The sequence below is a fragment of the Cetorhinus maximus genome, chromosome 21 (assembly GCF_964194155.1).
Source record: "Cetorhinus maximus chromosome 21, sCetMax3.hap1.1, whole genome shotgun sequence".
NCBI lineage: Eukaryota > Metazoa > Chordata > Chondrichthyes > Lamniformes > Cetorhinidae > Cetorhinus > Cetorhinus maximus.
Genome location: NC_135899.1, coordinates 4,306,634 through 4,324,500, shown reverse-complemented (window position 1 = coordinate 4,324,500; position 17,867 = coordinate 4,306,634). Strand labels below are relative to the sequence as shown.

At 43.7% G+C, this 17,867-nt stretch overlaps 1 protein-coding gene across 1 annotated transcript in view; it reads left to right on the top strand.

Moving 5' to 3' along the window:
• LOC144695600 (zinc-binding protein A33-like) overlaps positions 1-17,338 on the top strand; it is a 31,161-nt gene extending 13,823 nt beyond the window's left edge. The window contains exons 6-7 of the mRNA XM_078566499.1: positions 14,968-15,480; positions 17,099-17,338. Coding sequence (XP_078422625.1) covers positions 14,968-15,476 — 509 coding nt within the window. The 3' untranslated portion in view covers positions 15,477-15,480; positions 17,099-17,338. The remainder of the gene's footprint in view (positions 1-14,967; positions 15,481-17,098) is intronic.
• Positions 17,339-17,867: the final 529 nt, after the last annotated feature.

Below are 17,867 nucleotides of genomic sequence, written 5' to 3'. Positions count from 1 at the left end.
CGCTACCGTACGTAGTGCAAACTAGTAACACTTCTAGGATATTAAAATTAAAAGATTTATTAACAAGAAAAAATCTTAAGCACACAAGATTAAAATTACAAGTTAAAACAGTCTTACAAAACATTCCCCCAAAAACACTACTTGGTCAGAACACACAAGTAAACTACTTGGTAACAGCTCCCTTATAGATATTAACCATAAAAATCCAGTAATATAACCCAAGGCAAAAACTGCTACTACTTTAATAAAATATACCACACGACTTCTCACTCTCTTCCACTCTGCTGCGGAACCGAAGGAAGTTCAGAAACAGACTGCTTTCTGAAAACAAAGACTTTTCTCCCTTGAAACTGGATGGCTGCTTCAAACTCACAACTTTTCTCAGCACAGAGCTGGTCTCAGAACAACTCCCCCACACAGTCAACATGACTCAACTCAACACCTCTCCTTAAATATCCTTTCCCCCTTTGATCTTAGACTCTACTGTTCTAAGCACCTCTTTGAGCTCAATTTTTCCAAAATATAAAAGTCTTTCACATTTTCCTATTGCCTCCACTTTCAGGTAAAATAAAATTTAATAACCTTCCCTTGTTTTCTTATGAAACCTTTGTAAGTGGTAAGAGTCCCTTTCACTTCTAAACCCCCTTTGAAATTTAACAGCTGAAAAGTCAAATTCCTACTTATCTTAGAAAGCAAATTTCAAACCCAACCTATTTACTTGCACATTCAACTTCACCATTGCCTTTCCTTACAAATGCATGCATCTAGCTCCTTCCCCTTTCATCTCTCTGCTCCCACAGACAAACTGTCTCTACTAACCTTCTCCCAGTTTAATTACACACACGCACACACACACAGACACACACATCCTTCTTTACAGAATACCACCATATTTCCAAAAATATTTTTAAAAGTAACATCCATCTTCACACCTTTCAAATTCCATTTCTAAGCATTTCAGACTTTCATCTTTTTTCCAACTCTAGCTCCTTCATTCTCATTCTTTCCTATTGCTCAAGCTCTGTCATTTGCAACAAAATTCAAGCTAATACTAGCTCTGATCCACCATTCTCAGGTTTCACATCTTTAAATTCCAAGTGCTGGGCAATGATTTCAACTACTTCATCTTTACGCACCTTTCCTCTAACTTTATCTCTAATGCATGCACTAAGTCTCTTAATTGAAGCTTTGTCAGAACTTTCAAATTATCTATGGTTATACTGAAATGAAAGCAGAAGAGTCATACAGTCAAAACGTTAACTCTATTTCTCTCTCCACAGATGCTGGCAGACCTGCTGAGTTTTTCCGGCATTTTCTGTTTTTAAACCATGCTAATACTGTTTTCCTTGAGAAAACTCTTAGCAACTGATAAAGCCATTTTGAGATCCGACCACTTCAATATCTTTCAACAAAAATCTCCTGAGCTCAATATCCTCCATGTAGTCGTATCATTTAGATTCGCAAATTCCAATTCACTCAAGGAATTTTGATCCCACAAAGAGCCGCTGAATTTGTAATGACCGCAGCTGATGTTATTACTGAGCAAGCCAGATCTCAGATTGAAATCCGACTTAGCTGATTGTAATTTTTTGCCTGCATTGTAGAAACGAGGAGAGAAAGCTACTAAGCACAAAAGCACAGGACTTCAGTGATAACTTTTTTAATTTGAAGAATTCAAATGTTTATTAAATGATATAAAAGAAAAGATAAAACTTAAACACACAAGATAATAGATATACAGTTAGAAAGAAATCTTGCAAAATAACCCCCAAAATGCTTCATCAAAGGTATGTATTAAACTATCTTTTGGCAACAGCCCTTAAAGATTCTTAACCATAAAATGCAGAAAATATTACCCAAACTGAGAAATTACTTTCGCTTTAAACAGAAGTACAATCACGACTTCCCAGAACAAGTCCACGCTGATGTGGTTTTTCCCAAGGGAGATTCAAAGCAAACTGTTTCTCAGGACAAATATTCCCCTGGCCCTGAACTGAGTTGCTTTCTTCAATTAAAAGACTATCGCAACTTTTCAGTACACGCCAAAACACAGCAGTTGGCTTTCAATGTGACTGCCCTGCCCACAGGAACTACTACAGCTGAAAGCTCATTTTCATAAATACCTTTTCACCCCTTCATCTTAGTTCTCCATTGTTTTTAAATATTCCTTTGAAAACTCAGTTTGCCAAATATTAAAACCTTTCATGTTCCTATTTTACCTTTATATCACGTTAATAAAATTTAAAACACCTGCCCATGTTTACTCACTGATCTCCAGTAAAATGCAAATGTTCTTTAATACATATGAGACTCCTTTGAAATTCAACATTACAAATTCATTTCAAAACTTATCCCTAAAATGCGAATTTTAAATCTACTCCAATTCCTTGTAAATTAAGACCCACCATAAGAAGGTAACACTTTTAGTCTTTCATCTCTTAGATTCTGCAGACAATCTGACTCCAACAATCTCTCCTTTGATTAGCCCTGGACACACACAGACACAGCTTACCCTTACCTACACAGAATATATACATAAACACAGATATATAAAAATATACACATATCATCACAATAGGTTAAGTGAGTGGGCAAAGACCTGGGAAATGGAGGATAATGCGGACAAGTGTGAAACTGTCCATTTTGGCAGCAAAAATAAAAAAGAAGCATATTATCTAAATGATGAGAGATTGAAGAGCTCTGGGATGCAGAAGGATCTAGGTGTTCTAGTGCATGAATCGCAAAAGGCTAGTCTGCAGGTCCAGCAAGTAATTAGGAAAGCTAATAAAAATGTTATCGTTTATTGCGAGGGGAATTGAATATAAAAGTAGGGACGTTATGCTTCAGTTACACAGGGCAGTGGTGAGACCACATCTGGAGTATGGTGTACAGCTTTGGTCTCCTTATTTAAGGAAAGTTGTAAATACATTGGAAGCAGTACAGATAAGGTTTACTAGGCTCATACCTGGAATGGGCAGGTTGTCTTTGAGGAAAGATTTGACAGGTTAGGCTTATTACCGCTAGAGTTTAGAAGAGTTAGAGGTGACTTGATTGAAACATATAAGGTCCTGAGTGGTATTGACAGGGTTGATGTGGAGAGGGTGTTTCCTCTCATGGGAGAATCTAGTACTAGGGGCCACTGATTAAAATTAATGGTTCACCCATTTAAGACAGAAATGAAGAGAAATTGATTTTCCTCAGAGGGTTGTGAGTCTTTGGAACTCTCTTCCTCAAAGGCGATTGAAGCAGAGTCTGAATAATTTTAAGGCAGAGCTGGAGAGATTCTTGATAAGCAAGGGGTTAAGAGGTTATCGGGGGAATGTAAGTTGAGGTTACAATCAGATCAGCCATGATACTATTGAATGGCGCAGTAGGCTTGAAGGGCCAGTTGGCCTATTCCTGCTCCTAATCCATGTGTATCTTCCATACAACCGTTTGCCAATCTGATTTGTCCAACCTGTACGTAGTTTAAAATCACCCATGATTATCGCTGTACTTTTCTCACAAGCACACATTTCCTCCTGTATATCCCATCCCAGAGTGCGGTTAGTGTTCGGGGGCCTATAAACCACCCCCACAAGTGACTTCCTGCGTTTACGTTTTCTATCTTTATTCAAACTGATTCTACACCTTGATCTTTAGAACTAAGGTCATCTCTCTCGAATGTACAAATGCTATCCTTAATGGGGAGGCAATGGTGTAGTGGTATCGTCGCTGGACGGGTAATCCAGAGACCCAGGGTAATGCTCTGGGGTCCCGGATTCAAATCCTGCCACAGCAGATGGTGGAATTGAATTCAATAAAAATCTGAAATTAAAAGTCTGATGATGACTGTGAAACCATTGTCAACTGTTGTCAAAACTGTTAATTGTTGTAAAAACCCATCTGGTTCACCAATGCCCTTTAGGGAAGGAAATTTTTTGTCCTTACCTGGTCTGGCCTACATGTGACTCCAGATGACGTGGTTCTGAAATGGCCTAGCAAGTCACTCACTTGTATCAAACTGCTACAAAGCCAAAAAAAAAGGAATGAGACCGGACCGGACAGACCACCTAGCATCCACCTAGGCACCGGAAATGACAATGGCCCTGTCAACCCTGCAAAGACCTCCTTACTATCATCTGGGAGCTAGTGCCAAAATTGGGAGAGCTCTCTCACAGACTCTTCAAGCAACAGCCTGACATAGTCATCCTAAAGGAATCATATCTTACAGATAATGTTCCAGACATTACCATCCCAGGATATGTCCTGTCCCAAGCAGAGGTGGCAGCAGTTGGGAGGGAGTTTCTGGGAGACCTCAACATCAACTCCAGACCCCATGATGTCTGTTGGCATGAAATACGGGCAAGGAAGCCTCCTGTCCTCCCTCAGCTGATGAATCAGTGCTCCTCTATGTTGACCACCACTTGGAGGAAGCACTGAGGGTGACAAGGGCACAGAATGCACTCCAGGTGCACTCAATGTCCATCACCAAGAGTGACTCAGTAACACCACTACTGACCAATTTGGCTGAGCCCTAAATGACATAGCAGCTAGCCTGGGTCTGCGTCAGGTGGTGAGGGAACCAACAAGAGGGAAAAACATACTTCACCTCACCCCCACCAACCTGCATGCCGCAGATGCATTTGTCCATGTCAGTATCGGTAGAAGTGACCACCACACAGTCATTATGCAGACGAAGTCCACCTTCACAGTGAGGATTCCCTCCATTGTGTTGTGTGGCACTACCACCGTGCAAAATGGGATAGATTTTGAACAGATCTAGCAACTCAACACTGGGCGTCTATGAGGCGCTGTGGGCCATCAGCAGCAGAATTTTACTCAAACACAATCTGTAACCTCATGACCTGGCATATCCCCGACTCTATCATTGCCATCAAGCATCAATCAATGAAGAGTGCAAGAGGGCATGCCAGGAGCAGCACCAGGCATACCTAATAAAGAGGTGTCAACCTGGTGAAGCTATAACACAGGACTACTTGCATGCCAAACAGCATAAGTAGCAAGTGATAGACAGAACTAAGCGATCCCACAACCAACAGATCATATTGAAGCTCTGCAGTCCTGCCACATCCAGCCGTGAATGGTGGTGGACAATTAAACAACTCACTGGAGGAGGAGGCTCCACAAATATCCCCATCCTCAATGATGGAGGAGCCCAGCACATCCGTGCAAAAGATAAGGCTGAAGCACTTGCTACAATCTTCAGCCAGAAATGCCAAGTGGATGATCCATCTCAGACTCCTCCAGAGGTCCCCAGCATCATAGATGCCAGTCTTCAGCCAATTCGATTCACTCCACGTGATATCAAGGAACGGCTGAAATGAATGGATACTGCAAAGGCTATGGGCCCTGACAAAATTCCGGCAATAGTTCTGAAGACTTGTGCTCCAGAACTTGCCGTGCCCCTAGCCAAGTAGTTCCAGTACAGCTACAACACGGGCATCTACCCGGCAATATGGAAAATTGCCCAGATATGTCCTGTACACAAAAAGCAGGGCAAATCCAACCCCGCCAATTACCGCCCCATCAGTCTACTCTCCATTATCAGTAAACTAATGGAAAGGGTCATCAACAGTGCTATCAAGTGGCACTTGCTTAGCAATAACTTGCTCAGTGAGGCCAGTTTGGGTTCCAGCTCAGCTCCTGACCTCGTTACAGCCTTGGTTCAAACATGGACAAAAGAGCTGAACTCCCGAGGTGAGGTGAGAGTGACTGCCCTTGACATCAAGGCTGCATTTAACTGAGTGTGGCATCAAGGAGCCCCAGCAAAATTGGAGTCAATGGGAATTAGGGGGAAAACTCTTGGCTGGTTGGAGACATACCTAGCACAAAGGAAGATGGTTGTGGTTGTTGGAGGTCAGTCATCCCAGCTCCAGTACCTCACCGCCAGAGTTCCTCAGGGTAGTGTCCTCGGCCCAACCATCTTTAGCTGCTTCATCAATGACCTTCCTTCCATCATAAGGTCAGAAGTGGGGGTGTTCACTGATGATTGCACAATGTTCAGCACCATTCGCGACTCCTCAGATATTGAAGCAATCCATGTCCAAATGCAGCAAGACATGGACAATGTCCAGGCTTGGGCTGACAAGTGGCAAGTAACATTCACACCACACAAGTGTCAGGTAATGACCATCTCCAACAAGAGAAAATCCAGCCATCACCCTTTGTCAAAGACCTGAGTATATACACCTAGGTCTCTTTGTTCCTGCACCTCCTTTAAAATTGCACCACCTTTGTTCATATTGCCTCATCTCATTTTTCCTACCAAAATGTGCTAATATATCATGCCCAACAACATGAGATTTAATCTTGTGCATTAACCTTTTTTATGTCTCTGTATTAAATTTCATCTGCCCTGTGTCTGCCCATTTCAGCCTGTCTCTGTCTTCCTGAAATCTGTTACTATTCTAATCCTTGTTGACTACATTTGTGAATTTTGTGTCATCCTCAAGCTTTGAAATGTGTCCCTGAATACCCCAAGTTCAGTCCATTAGCATATCTATCAAAAAGATCAATGATCTGAATACTGACCTCCGGGGAACACCATGTATACTCCCCCCCTGTCTGAGAAACTCAGAAACGTTCACTGCTATTCTCTGCTTTCTATCTCTGAGGCCAGCATTTTACAGTCCCTCCCACTCGGCGGGATATTACAGTCCTGCTGAACTGAATAGAGATTTAAAGGGCTCGCTGCCTCCACTGGAGGGAAGACACGGTGTGGCAAGGCCGTAAAATCCTGGCCTCACTCAAAATTGTATCCATGTCCCTTTAATCCTGGGCTTTAACTTTGCTGTCAAGTCTCATGTGCTACATTGTGAAATGCATCAATCACAAAATCCTCATAAAACCTCTTCATTCCTTCGTCAAAAACTCGATCAAGACAGTCAAACATTTTTTGCCTTTATCAAATCCATACTGACTTTATTATTTCTTTATTTGTTCATTTATTTTATTTATCAACCTGCTCTTTTGCAAAGGCTAAGTCATTTTGTCCCAGATAATTATCTCTACAAGTTTCACCGCCTCCGATGATAGACTGACTGATCTGTAATTGCCAGTTTATCCCTCTCCCCTTTCTAAAACAGGGGTGTAACATTTGCAATCCTGTAGTCCTCCGGTAACTCTCCCAGATCCCAGGAATTTTGGAAGATTTTGGCAGAGCATCTACAATTTCCACTTGTTCTTCCATCAGTACCTGAGATGCATCCCATCCAGATTGGGTGATTTTTGTACTTTGAGAAACACATGTACATGCACACACACTCCCATCCTATACACACATCAAAGTCCCATACATTTCTTTTACTTGTTGCACAGTCCTTTGGCATTGAGGATTTCTTGCTTTCACTCCGGTTCGATGGGTTTTCAGATAGTGCAATCTGCAGACTCTGTCACATGAGGGTCATGCAGATGCATTAAGATCATAAATGGGAACAGGAATGGGCCAGTTGACTTGTTAAGTCTGCTCTGCCATTCATTACGATCATGGCTGATCTGACTGTGGCCTTAACTTCACTTTCCTGCCTGCCACCCATAACCATCATCTCCATTGTCGATCAAAAATCAGTCTAACTAAATCTTGAATATATTCAATGATCCAGCCTCAACCATTCACTGAGAGAAGAAATTCCTCCTCATCTACATCTGAAATGAAAGACCCCTTATTTTTAAACTGTGCCTCCCAGTTTTATATTTCCCCATGAGGGGAAATATCCTCTCAGCATCTACCCTTTCAAATCCCTTCAGAATCTTATACTTTTCTAAAGGATCACCTCTGATTCTTCAAAACTGGCTCCACCTGTTCAAACTTGCCTCATAAATCAACCCCTTCATCCCAGGAATCAGCTTAGTGGACCTTCTCTGAACTATTTTAGTATATCCCTAATTAAGTAATGAGACAAAAACTGTAGACAGCGCTCCAGCTGCAGTGTCACCAATCTCTTTGTAATTGCAGCAAGATTACTTACTTTTATACTCCAATCCCCTTTCAATAAAGACCAACATTCCATTTGCCTCCTTAATCTCTTGCTGTACCCGCATGCTAACTGCTTCTGATTCATGTACAGGGACACTCGGATCTCTCTGTACCACAGCATTCTGCGGTCTATCTCCATTTAAATAATATTTTACTTTTCTACACTCCTTGTCAAAGACGGTGACCTCACATTTTCCATATTATACTCCAACTGCCATATTTTCCCATTCACTTAACCTCTCCACACATCCCTTTGCAGACTCTGTATCCTCTTCACAACTTGCTTTCCTACTTCTCCTTATATTATCAGCAAATTTGTTGATAATACAATTAGACACTTAATCCAAGTCATTAATGTAGATCATAAATAGTTGAGGCCCCTGCACTGATCCCCGTGATGCTCCATTAGTTACAGTTTTCCAACCTGAAAATGACCCATTTATCCTGACTCTCTGTTTCCTGTTAGTTAGCCAATCCTCTATCCATGCTAATATATCATGCCCAACAACATGAGCTTTAATCTTGTACATTAACCTTTTATGCGGCACCTTATCAAATGCCTTTTGGAAATCCAAATATTCTACATCCCCTTTATCCATCCTCCTTGTTCCAGCCTCAAAGTACAGCAGTAAATTAGTCGAACATGATTTCTTTCACCAAACCATGTTGACTCTTCCTGATTGTATTGATTCTCTAAATGAACTGCAACTACCTGCTTAATAATGGATTCTAACATTTTCCCAATGAGAGACATTAGACTAACTGGCTTATAGTTTCCTGCTTTCTGTCACCCTGTTTTCTTTAATGGTAGTGCTACGTTGGTAATCCAATGAGACCTTGCCAGAATCTAGGGAATTTTGGAAGACCAATGCATCCACAATCCTTGCAGTTTCTTCCTTTAAAACCCTAGGATGCTGGTTTCAAGTCCAGTCTTTGATCCCATTAATTTTCTTTGTGCCTTTTCTCCTGTGATTGTGATTGTTTTAAGTTCCTCCCCCCCTTTCCCCTCTGGTTTTCTGCCACTCTTAGGATGTTTTTGTGTTTTCTACTGTGAAGATAGATACAAAACACTTGTTCAAAGTCTCTGCTATTTCCTTGTTTCCCATTATTCATTCTCCAGTCTCACCCTCCAAGGGAACAAACCTTACCTTAGCTACTTTCCTCTTTTTTATACCCTGGTAGAAGCTTTCACTGTTTGATTTCATCTTCCTGGCTAGTTTTCTCTCACCCTCCAATTTCTTCCTCATTATTATTTCTTTAATCATTCTTTGCTGGTTTCAAATATGTCCCAATATTCCAGGTTACCATTAATCTTTGCAGCATTGTATGTCCTTCCTTTCATTTGATACCATCCTTAATTTCCAGTTAGCCATGAATTGTGTATCCTTTTAATAGACTCTTTCTTTCTCAATTAAATAGATGTTTGTTGAGACTTATATAACCTTAAATGTCTAACACTGCTTCTTTACTATCTTACCTTTTAACCTATTTTCCAATTCCACTTCAGCCAACTCTGTCTTCATGCATTTGTAATCACCTTTTTTGAAGTTTAAGACTCTAGTTTTGGACCCACATATCTCACCCTGAACATGAAAATCTATCATATTACGATCACTCTTTCAAGAGGTTTCTTTACTCTGAGGTCATTAATTAACCCTGTCTAAATACACATCACTACACCTAAAATAGCCTGTTCATTGGTTCGCTTCCAAAACAGAATATTCTGAGAAACTGTCCCAAAAGCAGTATGATCTCATGCTCCAGGTTACTTTTGCCTTCGTGATTTGTACAACCTATTTGAAGATGAAAATCTCTCATGATTATTGCTGTAGCTTTCTTACAACCTCCATTACTTCTTGATTTATACTCTGCACTACAGTGTAGCTACTTTCAGAGGGTCTATAAACCATCCCAGCAATGTCTTCTTTCTGTTAATAATTCTTATTCTCAGCCAAACAAATTCTACGTTTTGATTCTTTGAATGAAGATCATTTCTCACTACTGTACTGGCCTCATCCTTTATTAACAGAGCTGCCCCACCTCCTTTTCTTTTTCCCTGTCCTTTCCAAATGTCAAATAAGCTTGAATATTAAGGACCCAACCGTGGTCACATTTTTTTTATTATTCATTCATAGACTGGCTAGCCAGCATTTATTGCCCATCCCTCATTGCCATCAAGAAGGTAGTGGTGAACTGCCTTCTTGAACCACTGCAACCCATGTGCTGTAGGTACATCCACAGTGCTGTTAGGGAGGGAGTTCCAGGATTTTGACCCAGCAACACTGAAGGAACGGCGATAATTTTCCAAGTCAGGATGATGAGTGGCTTGGAAGGGAACTTGCAGGTGGTGATGTTCCCATGTATCTGCTGCCCTTGTCCATCTAGATGGTAGTGGTCATGGGTTTGGAAGCTGCTAAGGAGCCTTCCTGAATTCCTGCAGTGCATCTTGTAGATGGTACACACTGCTGCCACTGTGCATCGGTGGTGCAGGGAGTGAATGTTTGTGGAAGGGGTGCCAATCAAGCGAGCTGCTTTGCCCTGGATGGTGTTGAGCTTCTTGACTCTTGTTGGAGCTGCACTCATCCAGGCAAGGGGAGATTATTCCATCACACTCCTGACTTGTGCCTTGTAGATAGTGAACAGGCTTTGGACAGTCAGGAGGTGAATTACTTGCTGCAGGATTCCTAGCCTCAGACCTACTCTTGCAGCCACAGTATTATGTGGCTTGTCCTTCTGGTCAATGGTAACGCTCAGGGTGCTGACAGTGGGGGATTCAGCAATGGTAATTTTTTAAAAAATTGTTAATGGGATGTGGGCTTCGCTGGCTAGACCAGCATTTATTGCATTTAAGAGTCAACCACATTCCTGTGGGTTTGGAGTCACATGTCAGACCAGGTTTCCTTCCCTAAAGGACATTAGTGAGCCAGATATGACAATCAACACTGATTTCATGGTCTTAATTTCTAATTCCAGATTTAATAATTCCAGACTTTTAATTCCACATTTTCATTATTCAAACTTCACCATCTGCCTTGGTGGGATTCAAACCTGGCTCCCCAGGGAATTTCCCTGGATCTCTGGGATGCTAGTCCAGTGACAATACCACTATGCCACCTGTTCCCCTGAATGTCAAGGGATGATGGTTAGATTCTCTCTTGTTGGAGATGGTCGTTGCCTGGCACTTGTGTGGCAGAAATATTGCTTACAACTTGTCAGCCCAGGCCTGGATATTGTCCAGTGTTGCTGCATTTGGACATGGACTGCTTCAGTATCTGAGGAGTTGCGAGTGGTGCTGAACATTGTACAATCATCAGCGAACATCCCCACTTCTGACCTTATGATGGAAGGAAGTTCATTGATGAAGTAGCTGAAGATGGTTGGGCCTAGGACATTACCCTGAGGAACTCCTGCAGTGATGTCCTAGAGCTGAGGTCATTGACCTCCAACAACCACCATCTTCCCTTGTACTACGTATGACTCTGACCAGCTGAGAGTTTTCCCCCTGTTTCCCATTGACTCCAGTTTTTGCCTTGATGCCACACTCAGTCAAATGCTGCCTTGATGTCAAGGGCAGTCACTCTCACCTCACCTCTGGAGTTCAGCTCTTGTGCCCATGTTTAAAACAAGACTGTGATGGGTTCAGGAACTGGCAGAACTCAAACTGAGCGTTAGTCAGCAGGTTATTGCTAAGCAAGTGCCGCTTGATTTCACAGTTGATGACCGCTTCCATCACTTTACTGATGATCGAGAGTAGACTGATAGGGTGGTAATTGGCCAGGCTTGTCCTGCTTTTTGTGCTGGGCAATTTTCCACATTGCCTGGTAGATAACAGTGTTGTAGCTGTGCTGGAACAGCTTGTCTAATAGTGCAGAAAGTTTTGGAGCACAAATCTTCAGGACTATACCCGGAATATTGCCAAGACCCATAACTTTTGCAGTATCCAGCCGCTTCTTGATATCACAAGGAGTGAATCGAATTGACAGAAGACTGTGATGCTGGGGACCTCCAGAGGAGGCCAAGATGGATCATCCACTCAGCATTTCTGGCTGAAGATTGCTGCAAATGCTTCAGCCTTATCTTTTGCACTAATGTGCTCCCCCATCATTGAGGATGGGGATATTTGTGGGATCCACCTCCAGTGAGTTGCTTAATTGTCCACCACCATTCACAACCAGATGTGGCAGGACTGCATATCTTAGATCTGATCTGTTGGTTGTAGTATCGCATTGCTCTGTTTATTACTTACTGCTTATGCTGTTTGACACTCAAGTTGTCTTGATATCACAAGGAGTGAATCGAATTGACAGAAGACTGTGATGCTCCACTAGGTTGACACCTCATTTTTAGGTATGGCTGGCGCTGTTCATGGTTTGTCATCCTGCACTCTTCATTGAACCAGAGTTGATGCTTTGGCTTGGTGGTAATGGTAGAGTGGGGATATGCTGGGCCATGAGGTTACAGATTGTGGTTGAGTACAATTTTGCTGCTGCTGATGGTCCACAGCGCCTCATGAATACCCAGTCTTGAGTTGCTAGATCTGTTTGAAATCTATCCCACTTATCACAACACGATGGAGGGTAGCTTCAATGTGTAGACAGGGCTTCATCTCCTCAAGGACTGTGTAGTAGTCACTCCTACTGATACGGTCATGACAGATGCATCTGCAGCAGGCAAATTGGCGTGGATGAGGTCAAGTATGTTTTTCCCTCTTGTTGGTTCCCACACCACCTACCGCAGACCCAGCCTAGCAGTTATGTCCTTTTGGACTCGGCCAGCTTGGTCTGTAGTAGTGCCACTGAACCACTCTTGGTGATGAACATTGAAGTACGTCACCAAGAGTACATTCTGCACCCTTGCCACCCTCAGTGCTTCTCAACATGGAGGAGTACTAATTCATCAGCTGAGTTATGGGTGCAGTGTAGGAGATTTCCTTGCCCATGTTTGGCCTGATGCCATGAGCCTTCATGGGGTCCGGAGTCCATGTTGAGGATTCCTAGGGCAACTTCCTCCCGAGTGTATGCTACTGTACTGTATACCACCACAGAGATGATGATGGTGGTTTCTGACATATTGTCTGTAAGGAATGATTCCATCAGTAAGGCTCTGTCAGGCCATCGCTTGACTAATCTGTGAGACAGCTCTCCCAATTTTGAGACGAGCCACAAGCTGTTTGTAAGGAGGACTTTGCAGGGTGGACAGGGCTGAGTTTGCCATTGTCGTTTCCAGTGCCGAGGTCGATTACGGGTGGTTGTTCAGTTTCACTCCTTTGCAGCCATGTTTCTGTAATGGAGATTATATCATACTCATTTATTTCTATTTATACTTTCAATTGATCCACCTTCTTATGAATGTTGTGTAAATTCTGATAAAGAGCCATTAGTTATGACTTTTTACCATTTTCCCTACTCTGACCTTATTTGCTGTTGCACTCTTATATTTGTACACTCTGATCCTTCCTTTCATACTCTTGTTATCATTACTCTGCACTATTGTCTTTTCCTTCCTTTTAACTTTCCAAATCTCCCCTCAGCTGAACACTCCCACTCGTCACTATTTAGTTTAAAGCTCTCCCTTCTTCAGTTCTCTCCCTGAAGGCAGGTCTGACCACAGCACTACAACTCTCACCACACGTGAGGCAAGGAGACAGGTCCCGAATCCATCCCACTGGAACGATGATTGATCACGCTGCTGTTGACACCAATCTGATCCACACCGGTCGCCAAGCCAACTGGGCCCCCAAAGGGGTCAGAGTTGCATGCTATAGTCCGGAGCTATAAATACTGATGGTCAAGGCTCCAATTTCAATTCTATTGCATGGAAACTCTCCCGCTCTTACCGCCTACCTTTGGCATATGTCGGAAGGATTTACAAGTTGATTCTCAACCTTTTTGACTGTGTTATGAACACACATTCCTCAGCCATCAAGTCCTGGAGTGGGACTTGAACCTGGAGCTTCTGGCTCAGAGGCAGGGACACTACCCACTTGCCCTCCAAAGCTCTCACTGCAGCCCTATTTCTATGATTCACCAGCACACTGGTCCCAGTGCAGTTCAGGTGAAGGCTGTTCCAATGGTACAGCTCCCTCTGTCCCCAGTACTGGCGTCAGTGTCCCATCCATCAAAACACTTTCCCATCTGTTCGGTAAAATATCTCCATGCCTGTGGGGAATTTGCTGGAGTAACTTGTGGGTAATTTTCATCCCACGTTTTCTCTCTCTCTCACACACACACACACATACCCCTACACGCCTGTCCATTTCCACACACAGACCAGATACAAACACATCTGTGCATTTACACACGTCTTCTCAGATGCACCTGCCCATACACATACCCACCAGATACACACAAACCTATCCGCAGATACACTCATAACCCCAGTGCTACAGAGTGACTTTCCTCAATCAGTAATCTGCTCAGCAGTGTGGTGGGTGTTTGAATCCCAGATATTGTAAATCCCTTTTGTGATGCATTAAACTGGGAACAGTATTTATTTTTACATTCAGGACCCAGTTCCAGCTTTTGTTCATTTTCGTATTTCTATCCCCACACAGTCCCACAGAGCTGAGGAGGGTGGGTGTAATGTTTGATATTTCCAGAAGCTGTGACCTCCCTCTGTGGAAGTCCCAGAGTTTTCTGCTGTTGTCAGATTCTCATTTCCTCCCCTCAGGGCGGCTCTTTTTCATGTTGAACAAGAGGAAAACAAATCAAAAATGGTCAAATCGATGAAAGTCTCTCCCCCGATCCCCAGCGAGTCTCTCCCCCGATCCCCAGTGAGTCTCTCCCCCGATCCCCAGTGAGTCTCTCCCCCGATCCCCAGCGAGTCTCTCCCCCGATCCCCAGCGAGTCTCTCCCCCGATCCCCAGCGAGTTTCTCCCCCGATCCCCAGCGAGTTTCTCCCCCGATCCCCAGTGAGTCTCTCCCCCGATCCCCAGTGAGTCTCTCCCCCGATCCCCAGTGAGTCTCTAATTCTCTGCTTTTCTCTCCCAGTCTCTGTGACCCTGGATGTGGAAACAGCGCATCCCCGGCTCGAGGTGTCTGAGGATCTGAAGAGTTTGAGATGGACCCGGACAGAGAGGAGTCTCCCTGACACCGGGAAGAGGTTTACATTCTGGCCCTGTGCCCTGGGATCAGAGGGATTCACATCGGGGAGACATTACTGGGAGGTGGAGGTGACGGGGAATCGGTGGTGGAGTCTGGGAGTAGCCGCAGAGTCTGTGAAGAGGAAGGTCTGGGTCAGTCTGAGCCCGGAGACTGGATTCTGGACCATTGCGCGGGTTGGGGATCAGTTTTATATGAAATCCTCTCCTGGATCCCGTCTCCCTATCGGTCAGATCCCCGGGAAGGTGGGAGTTTATCTCAGTTTTGAGTCTGGGACAGTTTCATTTTACAGCGCGGACACCAAGTCCCATCTCCACAGCTTCACTGGGAATAAATTCACTGAGAAACTTTATCCTTTCTTCTGGACTTGCAATGAAAACCAGTTTCTCAGAATCTGAGCAGGTCTGGCAGCATCGGTGGAGAAGAAATCAGTCAACGTTTCGAGTCTTCATGACCCTTCGGCAGAACTGAAGCATAGTTAGGAGAAAGATGAAATATAAGCTGGTTTAAGGTGGGGGGGCGGGGAGAGAGAGAGAAGTTGAGGGTGTGGTGATTGTGGAGATAAGCAAGCAGTGATAGGAGCAGATAATCAAAAGATGTTACAGACAAAAGGATCAAAGAGGTGTTGAAGGTGGTGATATTGTCTAAGAAAGGTGCTAATTAAGAATGGAAGACAGGGCACTCAAGGTACAGCTCTAGTGGGGGTGGGGTGGAAAGACTGACAGGGCATTACAGGTATAGATTTAAAAATAATGGAAATAGGTGGGAAAAGAAAAATCTATATAAATTATTGGAAAAAACAAAAGGGAGGGGGAAGAAACGGAAAGGGGGTGGGGATGGGGGAGGGAGTTTAAGATCTAAAGTTGTTGAATTCAATATTCAGCCCGGAAGGCTGTAAAGTGCCTAGTCGGAAGATGAGGTGCTGTTCCTCCAGTTTGCGTTGGGCTTCACTGGAACAATGCAGCAAGCCAAGCACAGACATGTGGGCAAGAGAACAGGGTGGAGTGTTAAAATGGCAAGCGACAGGGAGGTTTGGGTCATTCTTGCAGACAGACCGGTGTTCTGCAAAGCGGTCGCCCAGTTTGCGTTTGGTCTCTCCAATGTAGAGGAGACCGCACTGGGAGCAACGAATGCAGTAGACTAAGTTAGGGGAAATGCAAGTGAAATGCTGCTTCACTTGAAAGGAGTGTTTGGGCTCTTGGACGGTGAGGAGAGAGGAAGTGAAGGGGCAGGTGTTGCATCTTCTGCGTGGGCATGGGCTTGGGCGACTGCTTTGCAGAACACCTGTCCGCAAGAATGACCCAAACCTCCCTGTCGCTTGCCATTTTAACACTCCACCCTGTTCTCTTGCCCACATGTCTGTCCTTGGCTTGCTGCATTGTTCCAGTGAAGCCCAACGCAAACTGGAGGAACAGCACCTCATCTTCCGACTAGGCACTTTACAGCCTTCCGGGCTGAATATTGAATTCAACACCTTTAGATCTTAAACTCCCTCCCCCATCCCCACCCCCTTTCCGTTTCTTCCCCCTCCCTTTTGTTTTTTCCAATAATTTATATAGATTTTTCTTTTCCCACCTATTTCCATTATTTTTAAATCTATACCTGTAATGCCCTGTCAGTCTTTCCACCCCACCCCCACTAGAGCTGTACCTTGAGTGCCCTGTCTTCCATTCTTAATTAGCACCTTTCTTAGACAATATCACCACCTTCAACACCTCTTTGATCCTTTTGTCTGTAACATCTTTTGATTATCTGCTCCTATCACTGCTTGCTTATCTCCACAATCACCGCACCCTCAACTTCTCTCTCTCCCCCTGCCCCCCCCACCTTAAACCAGCTTATATTTCATATTTCTCCTAACTATGCTTCAGTTCTGCCGAAGTGTCATGAAGACTCAAAACGTTGACTGATTTCTTCTCCACCGATGCTGCCAGACCTGCTGAGTTTTTCCAGGTAATTCTGTTTTTGTTTTGGATTTCCAGCATCCGCAGTAGCTTTTAGCTTTTTGTTTTTATCTCAGAATCTGATCCGGATCTGGAAAGGGGGCGGGGCCTCTGGGGGGTCACATCATCCCTGACGTCATACTTGACCCTGTGATTAGGGTCAGGAGCAGAGGTCAGGGGTTGGAGGTTAGAAACCACCATTGACAACAGGTTGTCACTAAATGTGTCATTTAATCTCCAAATTGTAAAATCCCAATCAGACTTTAAATAAAACCAATACAAATATCAATGTCAGAGGATTAAAATAAAATATAAATGAAATATCTTGTGTCTCCTTCCTTCATTTACACCCTGCTTCAGTCAGTCAAACCACCCAGTCCCATCCTCCATCTCTTCACCTGTTTCCCAGTCTGTAGCTGGGGTTTTTTCTGGGTTTCCATTTCTCCCTCTGCACCCACACTTGATTCCAACAAAAACAAAAAATGCTGGAAAAGCTCAGCAGTCCTCGCCGGACTGGAAACATTATCTCTGTCTCTCTCTCCATGGATGCTGTCAGACCTGCTGAGTTTTTCCAGCAGTTTTTGTTTTCGTTTCAGATTTCCAGCATCCGCAGTATTTTGCCTTGATATCAACGCCTGTTTTGTGTCCGGTGAAAATCCCTTGCAGTTCATTGTAGTGCCGATTTCAGCCAGAAGATGATGATGTTGAGCTGTACAAAGATCAGTCAAGTTTTACGGCGCAGTATCGCCACCTGCTGCTGGAGACATGGGACTGGCGGCAATACCAAAAACAGAAAATGCTGCAACACTCGGCTGATCAGACAATTCAGGCAGGACCTTTCTTCAC